The 13,265-nt window shown below is 26.6% G+C and overlaps 1 protein-coding gene across 1 annotated transcript; it reads left to right on the forward strand.

Annotated features, from left to right (window-relative positions):
* Positions 1-7,338: 7,338 nt before the first annotated feature.
* LOC149058380 (uncharacterized) lies at positions 7,339-10,893 on the forward strand. Its single transcript, XM_089219000.1, has 3 exons — positions 7,339-7,498; positions 7,636-7,747; positions 10,606-10,893. Exons 1-3 carry the CDS (start codon positions 7,385-7,387, stop codon positions 10,725-10,727), a joined length of 348 nt encoding a protein of 115 aa, XP_089075126.1. The 5' UTR covers positions 7,339-7,384; the 3' UTR covers positions 10,728-10,893.
* Positions 10,894-13,265: the final 2,372 nt, after the last annotated feature.

Raw genomic sequence — 13,265 nt, forward strand, 5'->3', positions numbered from 1 at the left:
GAGAGATGTCTAATTATTTATAATATATATGTATAATACAGTATGTATATATATATTATGGAATTATTCGCGTAATATATTAAATATTTTTAGTGTAAAAACAAATCATCTCCATATTTTATAATATGATATCCATAGGCGTATCTAGGGAGGGGGGGGCTTAGCCCCCCCCAGTGCGAATTATAGCCCCCCCAGAATTATTTGTATTATTTTTGATTATTTCGTCGAGTTAAAATAGTTAAATATAAATTATTGTGCTTATTATATTGAACTTGTGACGAATGAATGAATGATAATACTAAAATGATCACTCTTGTAATTATTTATCGGCGATAATACTTAACATAATATTTTGTGAGTTTATTGTTATCAAGAGTTATAAAAACGATATCATTTTAATCATTTTTATAATACTATTTCAACTTTTCCTAATGTATATAAACTTTTAAATTTAGTTCTGACCTTACCAATTTCTTCAGCATCATGTGAGAGGTCATTTTCGACAATGAGACGTATCAATACATATATACGGTCAACTATGACTCAAGACCGTTTTTCCTCACTGGCAATACTAAATATTGAAAGAGATATTTCAAATAATATTGATTCTCTGTATTTAACAATCAGATTTTTCTGGTTATTGCACCAAACGACGCTATTTGTTTTCTTAATAATTTATTAATGACAATTTAATGTGCAATAAAAAACTAATTTTGACCAAAATATGGAGATGTCCTATTGTTGCCATAGACGCAACTAGGGTTAAAATTCTGGGGGGGCTAACAAAACATTGTATAATAATGCAAGTTATAACAAGAAACAAGTAGCAATTAATTTCTTTAGATACTAAACATTATGACTTATGAGTACCCCATTTGAATGCCAGTATCTTTTTCTTTTTTTTGTTCATAAAAATAAAATAACATGAAACAATTTGCCACCCCCTACAAATTGCCACCCTAGGCTCGAACCTCGCAAGCCTAATGGGTAATCCGCCACTTTTAAATTTTTTTTGAATATAATTGCCTTTGTGCGGAAAGCATGCCATTTTTTTTATAGGCATATGGATTACTAACGCGATTTACAATCAATTTTTAACCAATGGGTCACATCAAAAAGTACTGTGTCCATGTTGATGTATACTGAAGTGGACAGTGTATTACTATTTAATATTTACTGGTTTATCTTAATCATTAATATAATATTAATAAAAAGAGTTATTTAGGTATAAACTTTATTATTATAATTAATAAGATATGTGTTAAAATGTGATGTTTAAAAAGGTTTCAATAGTATTGATTATTGTAGATTTAAAACTTATAGCTTATAAAATAGTAGAATTTTTGTGAAAGGTAGTAGTATCTATTTTTTCGTTCACAGCCAGCTCTTCCACGGTACCTAACTAAAATGTTTCAAACGGGAATGTCTCCCTTAGAGCACTCCGATTTATCGCGTGATACAATACGGTGATTACACACTCATTGTCCACCAAATTTCCTCTTACATAAAAATAATTACCGTGTACACACCAAATTAATTTTACCTTATATAGTTATTATAAAACTGAAATAATTATTTCAAGATAAGCATACAAAATAATTGAATAAACTTTTATAATTCATTTTTCATGTCAATCATCTAAATTAATGATATATAAAATAATTACGTTTATTAGTTGCGATAAGTGGTTATCTAAAAATTATGTTTGATTTTCACAGTATATTGTCTATGATGAGTGTTGATGCTTCTGCAGTTCTGCATTATGATAATATTATTATTTGTCACTGATATCTATATTGTGGACTGTGGTAGCTAGTATACTAGTATAGACAGTATAGTAATAGTATAGAATATATCTGTGTAATTTGTATTCAAATGTGTTATTTGTATAGGTAATTGAGTAATACTCTAGCCAGCTATGATTCAAACCGTATAGTTATACCGAAATGTTTTCAACCAGCTCATCAGGCATCACTAGAGCGCGGATTTGTATATATGCATTTGTATATTTATTTTGGATGATCGTATAATTATGCCAATTGAGGACAACATTTGTTTCATGATAATAACGACCTTAAAAATTAAACTTTTTTAACCCATATTATCGATATTTTTCTTTTTTAATGGCTTATTCTAAAATTGTAATTGCATATTTCATATTTTAGTGCATATTTTCGTGTATTTAGTACCTATAATAGTATTATAATATAAGAAAAACATTTTATTTTCTTATGGTTTCGATTAATATCAAAATAAATCAATAATTATACTTGTAGGCAGTGCTCGACTTGACAAAATTAAAGTAGGGGGACTCTGTTTACTTTAAAAAAAGAGCGTCCCCACCACTTGTTAAACGTTACAAAGCCACGGGGGCTACACACTCACACCCCCTAATACACCGCTTTAAATCATATAGGAAATATTTATGAATAATTAAATTTAAAAAAAAAAATTATGTAAATATTATATTGTAAATTATATTTTTAACTTATAAAATAATATATAACAAACTCAAAAACAATTGAAACAAAACAAAAAAAAACTATTTATTTAGGTTTATTTATTTATATATGTTATCACTTAGGGTACTCCCTCCCCCTGCGCCCCTCCCCCCCAAGTCGAGCACTGCTTGTAGGTATAAACAGTTTTCTTAAATGTGACCGAGGATCAATAGTCGGGGAAATTAAATATGTATACCAATATGAGAAAATATTTTTGAATGAAGGTATTGTATTAATTAAATGTTTAAAAAAGCGGGTAAGTTGTGGATGTCGCTCTGCTGTATACAGTAGGATAAAAGTGGGTTACTGTAATGGATGCAGTGGCGTAGCCAGGGGGGGGTTTTGGGTGTTTAAACCCCCCCCCCCCCAATTGACTTTCAACATCTAATAAATTATGATATATTTCATTAATTCTAGTACCTACTATCTATGAAAATATATGACATAAAACGTTTCTGAATATTCAGAGAACTCGTCCAGAAACGACAGAAACCTGATTGATATTTGATAATAATAATAATATTATATTTTTAATATTATCTGCACGAGTTTTCAAAAACACTGTGGTTATGACCACGATTAAAGATATTATTTATGGTTATTATCTTTTTCCACATTAAAAAGATTGAAAACATATTTACGAAACACCACATGTGAAAATAGGTTGAATGGTTTAGCAATGATGAATATACATAATGATATAATAATAGACCCTGATGATGTCCTAAATAAATTAGCGACTAAAACAAGAAGAATACGGTTGATGTAAATATTGTAATGTGATTAAAATTTTGTTTGACATTAATAAATAAATGCTTTAATTGAAATTTGAAGTACAATACAATTTGAAATAATTTGTTTTATATATACCTAAACCGTAAACCCCCCCCATTGAAAAATCCTGGCTACGCCACTGAATGGATGGAATTAAATTTGAATCCAATGATATTATATCATTGTAGGTATACGAAAAACGATTCTGAGTGGAGACGGTGTATCTGTCTAGGATAAATTATAGATTATTAAAATTTTTCAAATCTTAGATTTAAAAAGAACATTTTTTATGAATTTCTCGTTTAAAATAATTTGCGAATTTTCGTGATTTTTACACATGTTGTCAAAATTCAAACTTTAAATGCTTGTAAAAAAAAAAATGTATTAATATATTTCTTTTATTTTTCACCTGCTATTGTAAAAATATGTTAGGAGCTTTGCCTTATATAAAATTTTAAATTCTAAGATATAAAAGGAAAATGTTTAATGAATTTCTAGCATAAAATAATTCATAAATTTTCGTGATTTTTACGTATGTTGTTTAAAATTCAAACTTTGAATGCTTGTAAAAAAAAAATTGTGACTATGAATTTATTTTATTTTTCAACTGCTATTGTAAAAATATGTTAGAAACCTTGTATTAAATTTTCAAGCTTTTCTACCAAACAAATGCATTTTTATCGATATTTATAGAAAAAAAAAACTAAAAATGTTGAAAAATTAAAATGTCGGTAAACAGCTCAAAACGAATCAAAATATTTTGAAAATTAAATAAAATATAGAAAATGCCTATATAAACATTCAGTTAAATTTTCAAGTATATGCGGTCATTTGTTTTAGAATTACACCAAAATAAGAAAATCGCTAAATGAGAAATCTAGTGAAAATTCAATGTTGTAAAAATTTAAATTTAAAACGCTTGAAAAAATGTAATTTGAATTTCTAGTGGACATTTTTTTTTTTGTGATAGAGTTTGACAAACTTGTAACTTTGTAAGGAATCTTGTATTAATTTTTCAAATCTTAGATTTAAAAAGAAAAATTTTTATAAATTTCTAGCTTAAAATAATTTGCGAATTTTTGAGATTTTTACGTATTTTGTCAAAATTCAAACTCTGAATGCTCAAAAATGGTCCAATAATAAGTGTATAAAATGTGAATAAATATTAGAAATAAGGTACGTCTTATTTATATTTTTGCAACAAGCATTTAAATAATTGAACAATTACCAGTTATAATTTTTATTTAAAAATTAGGTATATATACATTATTATTAAATATATATATACCCACTTAATGAATTATAACAAAAAACTAGGAGTCGGATTTGAAAAACAGAAGTTTGTATCGCCTCAGCACACTCCTTCAGAAGTACAAAAAAATCTAAAGAATTTTAAAACATAGTCTTTATAAGCAATAAATTAGACGACATTATTAGTAGGTAAAAAGTTTTAAAAATCGGAATTTGAATAAATTCATCAGAAATATTTCTGAAAACACTCTTGATATATTCAATATGTTGATTGTTGATAATCATACTTTTAAAATAATGAATACAAATAACAAAACGCTGTGACGAAATAATTAGTCAAATATGAATAATTATGAAATATTCAAAATAGTATAAACTGTTTACTACTTAGAAAATAATTTGGTAAACAAATTCCAAACAACTTAAATATAATTTGCTGCTTACATTTTAAATACCAATAACTGGTGACGACTGTATAATATATACTATATATACGTTTGCATGGATTTATTTAACAATAATATGTTCTAAACTATAATGAAGGGCCAGTGGAGTTGATCTATTCAATATTTTAATGGACTCCTCTCCTTCATAAACAACTAGACCAAGAGGCAAATTTTGTGTGAAGGGTGTTTAGGTAATGCGTATACAGTATACACATTACACACACATTCCACATATTAAATAATTAATGATAAATAATTTAATATGACCAGGCACGTAACTGAGGGGTGGCCTGGGGTGGCCCGGCCACCCAAAATATTTACAGGCCACCCTGGTGGCCACCCCATTACATTGAAATATTTTTGAAATACCCTGCAAGTCTCAAATAATTGGGTAAAAAAATTAAACATATTTTAATATTTCTATTATCATATTTGTTATTTTTACATAATTGTCTTTCCGAACACTATGGGCAGATTACCAGATATCAGAACTTAGAATAGAAATCGTTCATACTTACTAGTCGTATTCGTATAACGACGACAACAATATGCATCTATATTTATTATTATTATAAAGTCGCAAGAACTAGCAGGTATTCCCAGAGGTTAAAGTGGGAAAAAATTCCAGAGGAGACTAATGTCTCCATATAGTTTTAAGCGTTTTAGCGTTCCATATATCGTTTTATGTATAATGTCTAATGTATAAAATCCTAATTTGTTAAAGTGGACGCTTTTTAACCGCCGTCAGAGGTAAGGGGACCGAGTCCTCCTGCGCCCCCCCCCCCCCACTTTAACCCCTGGGTATTCCTATTACAGTAAATCGGCATTTTCCATCGCGGCATGACTTCTTAGTGGGTACCTGTACGGAAGTAGGTGTCCAGTGAGTAACTCACTCTATATTGCATGAGTTAAATTTTAATTTAATAATAATGTTATATTGGCTCATTGAGTTACTAGTACCTACTAAAAACTATTCTAAGCGGAGACTTATATAATACTTAAAAAATTATTACCTACTTAAGTTTTTAATAGTTTATGTAAGCAGTTTGAATAATAACCAACTCTTTACAAAAATAAATTTAAAATGTCTATAAATAGCACAAAAAGTCAAAACATATTAAAAATCATACCAAGTATAAAAATAATAGTTCAAACATTTGGTGAATATTTAAAGTATTTAAGGTTAATTGATTAAAATTATACAGAAAACCTAAAGAGAACTACGTGAAAATTCGTGAAAATATTGAAAATAAAGTAAGAAAATTGTTTCAGGGGAATAATTTTTTTTAGGGTTGTTTTTCCTGATTATTTTGAAAATTACACAGAATTTCTAATTTTGTTTTTGTTTTTGTTTTTAAGTAGGTACTAAGTTAATTTTCCTATCAAAATATTGAAGAAAATCATTAAATTTTTTTGCTATAAATCGTGTATATATTCACAAAAAAAAAAACAGATCACTGTAAAATGAATATTTTTATTACAAGTCCTCTACCGTACTAATTAGTAATTAGGGCAAACCCTCCATACAATATTTATTTTGATAATTCTTCCCATGACATTCTCAATTACGCCACTGTACAATCCAGTAATAAAGCAGTAACAGACGAATCATATTCGCAGAGGCGGATTTCGCCATGTAGGCAGCTGCCTAAAGTGGCAAAATTTGGGGGGCGGCAAATTTTGTAGTGTTTTATTAAAAAACATCAAACATATAGTACATCGTATATGATATTCAGTATACCAATCTATTTTGGTTCATTATAATTTATAGTCATTACCTATAAATGTTATAGTAAACAATTATATAGAAAACAGTTTTTGATTATACTATATATTTATTATTGATGAATGATGGTTTATAATTAATAAAAATTATCATTGTAGGTTTTTATTCAAATTCAGTGAACAACCATTGACATTTTTTTCAAAGTAGGCTAAATAACTTCAGGCGAAAAAAATAGTCTAAAAATTAAAATGGATGTCCACTACTATTGTCTATATATTAAATATTTAGAGTAAGTATTTTGGAGGGGTATTGTAACTTTTTCACCTATTATAAGAGCGGCAAATTTTTGGTGCCTATAGCCGTAAAAAAGATAAATCCGCCTCTGCATATTCGTAAAATTACATGTTCCTTACGTACCAATATATAGTGACTTGTTTATTTCTAAATTGTTGCATACCTTGTAAAATTAATCAGGTATGAATCTTACATTAGTACACAACATTGTTTATTGATTTAAAATTAGCATAATATAACTATAGGCAAATTTAAATTATTATACAGTCTATGTTAAGAAACTATATAGGTATATGCATATATGTGTAGTATTGTAGAGTGTGATCATGTCTTTGAATAATAAAAATTCCTTAAACAGATACTCGTTTTCCTATATATACAATAAAATTTAAATGTCACTCACACTGACACTCTCAGATTCATTTGAGATTTACCGAGAAATAATTCCAATAGTAATCATGAAATTTGTTTTAGCGTTTTTGTTGTTGATCAGTATTTTTTACCAAGTAAGATAAAACTTTTTTTGTTATAACTTATAATACTAAAAAATAATTTATACCACTTTCTAATGTTACTATAATACAATAGGTATAAAAATAATATTGTCAATACACTTGTATAAAATATTTTATCGTTGAATTAGATTGAACGAGGAAATTGTGAACCAGATGAAGATTCAATAATTAATGGAATGTCAAATTTAGCTACTAGTAGTATTGACTATATTAAAGATACGTTTGATAAATACTACTCGTGTGAGTATAATATCTATATTTATAATTTATGTCCTATTTATAATATACAATGACATTTATATGGTCATATTCCAATATTCAGTTACTATGAAACCAGAGTGTAAAAGGTTGAATGACTTCAAATGCGAGATAAAATTTTAAATTATGTTCTAAATTTTATGATATAACTATATAAGTCAATCTCATTTATATATATTATGCAATGTCTGATTCAGTGGCGCCGAACACGGGGTCTAGGTTTTTTTGATGAGGTGGTTGGTAAATGGTAATAGTGGTTATTATATGGTTGTGGACTGTGGCTTATGGGGACTATAAGTAGCATAATGATTTGAAATTTTTGGAATAAGCCACAGGATCTATACTTATAATCTGTTATTCATTTTGACATAGGTACATAAATATTAAATTTATATTCTCAAATACTTTAAAATTTTAAATATAATACTACGTATATAGAATAGTTCTTAAATTAAATTAAAAAACTGATTGTAATATACAACTCCATGTCTTAACCTTATATTATATTGATAAATTTAAAATTACAATATTTTCGTAAACGCCGATTACTTTAGACGTAGGCACACAGTTGTACTCAAATAAATGTACAAAAAAATAAAATCAGCTGTGCCTTTAATAAAAATTTGTGTCTATTGTGGTGACCGAGCCACACGATCGTCACCACTAGTATTCACTTCACATTTTTCTTGTACTATCATTAGTATAATTTATATCTTATATTGCTTAACCTTAACCTAGTTTGTTTTTTTCTATATCTGCTAAAACTTACTAACTAAGATTTAATACTATTTTACTGCATACGCCATACATGTTTACTTAACCTCGTTAACATTTTTAATAATAACAATTTTTATGATTATGCATGATACAACAATTTAATAACCGTCAGCTGCAGTCAGCAATCTGGTTCAATTGTCATCAGCTTACTCGTATAACATATTTAGGTTTTACTTTTTATTGAAGTAATCAATGAAATTAAAATCGAAAGACCTCTAAACCATTTCTTTTTTGTTCGTATAAATCTCTCATAAATTTTTCTTCGTTTAAATTTGAACTTAGCAATAATAAAAACTGTATACATATGATTTTTTCGAATTTTTGGTGACACTATAAACTACAACTACTAATCAGATACCTTGGTTTACATTTTCAATTTTTATCTTTAAAAATGAACATTTTATAAATTTGAAACTCGTGGTAATTTGCAAGTTTAAATGATTTTGAAGAATTTAGATAAGATTCTAACTTCAGACGCTAATAAAAATTATTTTGGATATACTCACTATTTTTTTAAATTACCATTAACAACAACTTATGAGGAACCTTGTTTTAAATTACAAAGTATTTTGACCAGGTAAAAATTTTTTTATCAATAGTAATTAAAAAAAAACTTTTAAAAATTGAAATTTTCTCATATCTATTATAAAGTCTATTTATAACTCAAAAGAAGTCAAAATATTTTTAAAATGTAACGGTGTATAGAAAGTAGTAATATAAGCAAATTTAAAGTATCTACGATTGTTATTTGTTAGTCTTCTGTTCTTCTGTATAAGTTGTTATAATCACAATTTAAAAATATTGAAGATCGATAACAACTTTTTTTTATAACTTCAGATAATTTAAATTTTTACAAAATTAAACAAAATCATGAAAATTTGCAAATTATTTTAGGCGTTAAATAAACAATTTTATAAAAGATTAGATTCAAGTGTGTGTGTGTGTGTGGGGGGGGGGGCAAACCCTCATCAAGACGGCTTGAATATTTTAAGGTGCACTTGGTACCTTATATGTTTTACCTAATCGGTCACAATATTTTTAAAAATACTTCAGCGCTATTGGTCCGATTGTTATAATTTTATAATTTTTATAATACCTATAGTGATTAGGTTTAGGTCCACAACTATGAAAAAAATGCAATAGGAATCTTCTGGAAATAGGTACTTGATTCAATAATTAAGTACAATTAAATGCGTTTCAATACAAATCTGAATATTACCTATAGGTTAACATAAAACATAGTTTAGATTACCTACATTATCATTTATATTTTACAATACGCAGATATTTCGGGCCGATTAGGTCCTTTACCGTAACTATAACAATCGCCTCCATCACTCCCTACCATGTGTCAATATTGTTCTTCATCGTCTACTAGTTACTAAAGTCCTATCCGTGATAAAATGTTGGCTATCCTATCTATTCATCATTGCCTAGGTCTTAGCATTCAACGAATTGTGTCCCAATGAAATTTCTGGCACGCGATGAGCTGTGTCCCAACTGTATTACGTATTAAATTTATATTTGTACATAATATACTGTAAAAGATAAAATTCACAATTTGAATTCATAAAAACTGTATCATTTACATTTTTGGAGTATGTGTAATATTAATTAAATGATTTGTGTACGAAACTTGTAGGACTAAAAATTTTAAAGACAAAATTCGTGTAACCTGAAAAAAATCACAAGAACAAACTCGTGTAACTTAAAAAAAAACCTGGGGACACAATTCAGAAATTGGGACATAACTCGTTTGCAGCCGTCTTCCTATCCGTTTTGTGCATTGTGCATAGACCTATTAACTAGTTAATGGTTTTGTGTTCGATTTCCATCTTGAGCCCAAACTGAGAGTACCTAGGTACATTCCTAACCTTACAAATTTTTTTTTGTCGTTTATAAAAAACCCCCGAACCAAATAAATGCCTGAAAATTCTTTTAATTTAATTATTGCAATAAATAATAGTTAATACACTGTATGTCTGTATGTAAATACAAGTGATACAGATTATAAGATAATAATTAAATATTAACTTCCAACTTATTTATTTTTTAATGAATAGATTTACCTTCGATGCCCGAGCCAATGAAGGATGGATATGAGAATATGAAAGATGGTATGGGAGAAATGATGGACGGAGCTAAAGATGTGGCAGACAAAACCTTAGATGATGTTATAGATTAGACTTAATGTCATATTTAGAATTTAAAAAAAGTAGATAAATATTAATAAAAATACAACATTTTTCATTAATGTAATATAATTTTCTTGTTATTGGAAACATATAAATATGTTTGATAATTTGAATAATAATAGTTTATAATTATAATAAAAATGGTATACAATTCAATGTGCATTTTTATGTGTAAGTTGAAATGAAAAGTTAATAAATATTAGTTTCATATACCTACAATAAATATTAAATTCTTTAACTGATATTATATTTACATCTAATATTTATTATAAAACTGTGACAGAAGTAATATAAATAATACAATGCATTGTTATTATACATACCTATATGGCTATATGTTTGCTTTGTTGCTTATTTATTATGGTAAGTATCTATCTATTATTTAATAAGCAAATTATTAATAAAAAGGTTAATAATATAAATGTATGGCTATTTGTTTTAGATTTAAATGCAAGTTACCGGTTGATAATTATTTTTATAGTAATTACCAATTTGGTTATTGAGTTAAAAATAGTTTTAAGAATTTGATGAATATGAAATATTTACTATTTTTTTCACAATTCCATATCGACAATAATATAAAATCTTACTCAATTTAAGCCTAAATTGTGGTCTTGGGTTTGAAATCTATATTAGGTATCTGACTAATAAAATTTAGATCCATTTTGCTTTCATTTTAAAAGATTGACATAAAAATCTGTATATTTAAATTTAAATTTATATAATAATAAAATTAGCCAATAGGTATCTAGGTATAGTTTATTTAACAGCTTTAACTAATAATTTTAATATTGATTGTTACTTGTTCTATACGATAGTTTCAAAATATTTTGAACATTTTATCTTGTATAGAATATGGTCACATTAACGTTTTGTAAAAATTCAAAGCATCTATAGTTTGCTTTTAAATTACCATAAAAAACTTAATTGATTTGGTTAAAAACCAGTTTTGTGAAAATATACTAATTTTTTTTGTTTACCCCTTTGTTTTTGAAAACTATAGGAAATTTTCAATTTTTAACTAGTTTAACGCACCAACTAGATTCATTTTCTTATTTGAAAAGTTACTGAAGTCAAAACATTATTTCATCTACTAATTGTGTACACACAAAAAAATATACTCATCATTGTAAGATAAACACATTCTAAAATGCCTTTTAGAAAAATGGGAGACTTAAGGTAACCAATTTTGTACTGCAATATTCAGGCAGAATATTGCAGTACAATAGGTGTCAAAATATACCTTGTTAATTATAGACAATACGCTAGGTACTGAAATCTTTAATGTACTAATATATGTGTTAAATATGAATTAAATGATTGCATACAAAAATAATTCTGAGCGAATACCCATTTAGTCAACTGATATCACTAAATATTTTATTTAGAGTTACATTTATCTTGCTATAATAATAATTTATTTTACTATTGTTTATACAGAGGTTGAATTGATTTTTAACAAAAACATTGCATTTATTATATCAATAATATGTATAATTATTATTATAAATTATTAACTTTTGATTCAATATTCAACACCAACTTATTGTAGAATGGTGTAAATAGGCGACAGGCAACAGCTTAGAATCAATTTAATTATTTTGAAAAAGTGCACTGTGTATATCAATATAATAATATATTTAATAATTTTGAATAGAAAAGTTTTGAGTGAACTCACAATTAAGTAGATATTCATTGCTGAAGCTTTTTTAGCTTTTTACTGAACAAAAAGATGATCGTAGAGAGAAAAACATATCAATATATTCATCACTCTGCTCGAAATTTAATATTAAGCATGAAGTAGACAAGTCATTTTAAAAAATGATCGACAACTCAAAATAAAGTTATCTTTACATACATAGATAAAATATGATTGTTAGTTCTTTTTATGAATTCAAAAGCTAAAGATCCAGTCTATAGGTAGAAGAGCTGCTGACTGATTTATTTCATATTTTAACTTATTTTAATGTGTTGATAAAAACTTTAAAAGTATATTTTTTTATTTATTTCCAAAAAAAATTGACTATAGTAATATTTTTCTGGAAATATTGACGTTTGAAAATTTTATTTTTATTAATTTCTTAATTTTTAATTTTTTTTTTTAGTTTCGAGAAAAATTATGAATTATTGAATATTGTAGTATTATGAAACATGTCACCCGTTGTTCAGTGTGCATGCTCGCTTGACCGGCCGAATTTTTTCAGTGTGCCTAGTTATAATCATATTTTATTTCTTCAAAACTAGAAAAAATATTAAAAATCAGGAATTTAATGAAAATAAAATTTTGAAGTGTCAATATTTTCAGAAAAATAAACTCTATAAAATGGCTATCTTTAATTTATTTTGGAAATAGGTAATTAAATAAAAAAATTTTTTTTTTTAATTTTTTACCAAAACATTAAAATACATTAAAAAATGAAATAATTGTAGTTATTATCCCTATGAGTCTTATTACAAAACCAGAATTTTAATATCTCCATTATTTTGTGAGGTGTCGCAATGGGTAAATCCTCGTGGGATACTCTTTA

Source organism: Diuraphis noxia, unplaced genomic scaffold (assembly GCF_037042655.1).
Source record: "Diuraphis noxia isolate RWA-SAM2 unplaced genomic scaffold, SU_Dnox_SAM2 contig0002, whole genome shotgun sequence".
NCBI classification, from domain to species: Eukaryota; Metazoa; Arthropoda; class Insecta; order Hemiptera; family Aphididae; genus Diuraphis; species Diuraphis noxia.

What these genes read in the sequence shown, in the direction of transcription:
- LOC149058380 (XM_089219000.1), top strand. Translation starts at nt 7,385, where the DNA reads ATGTCACTCACACTGACACTCTCAGATTCATTTGAGATTTACCGAGAA. An exon ending in TGATCAGTATTTTTTACCAA is followed by an intron (nt 7,499 to 7,635) that starts GTAAGATAAAAC and finishes TCGTTGAATTAG; the next exon opens with ATTGAACGAGGAAATTGTGA. An exon ending in GTTTGATAAATACTACTCGT is followed by an intron (nt 7,748 to 10,605) that starts GTGAGTATAATA and finishes TTTAATGAATAG; the next exon opens with ATTTACCTTCGATGCCCGAG.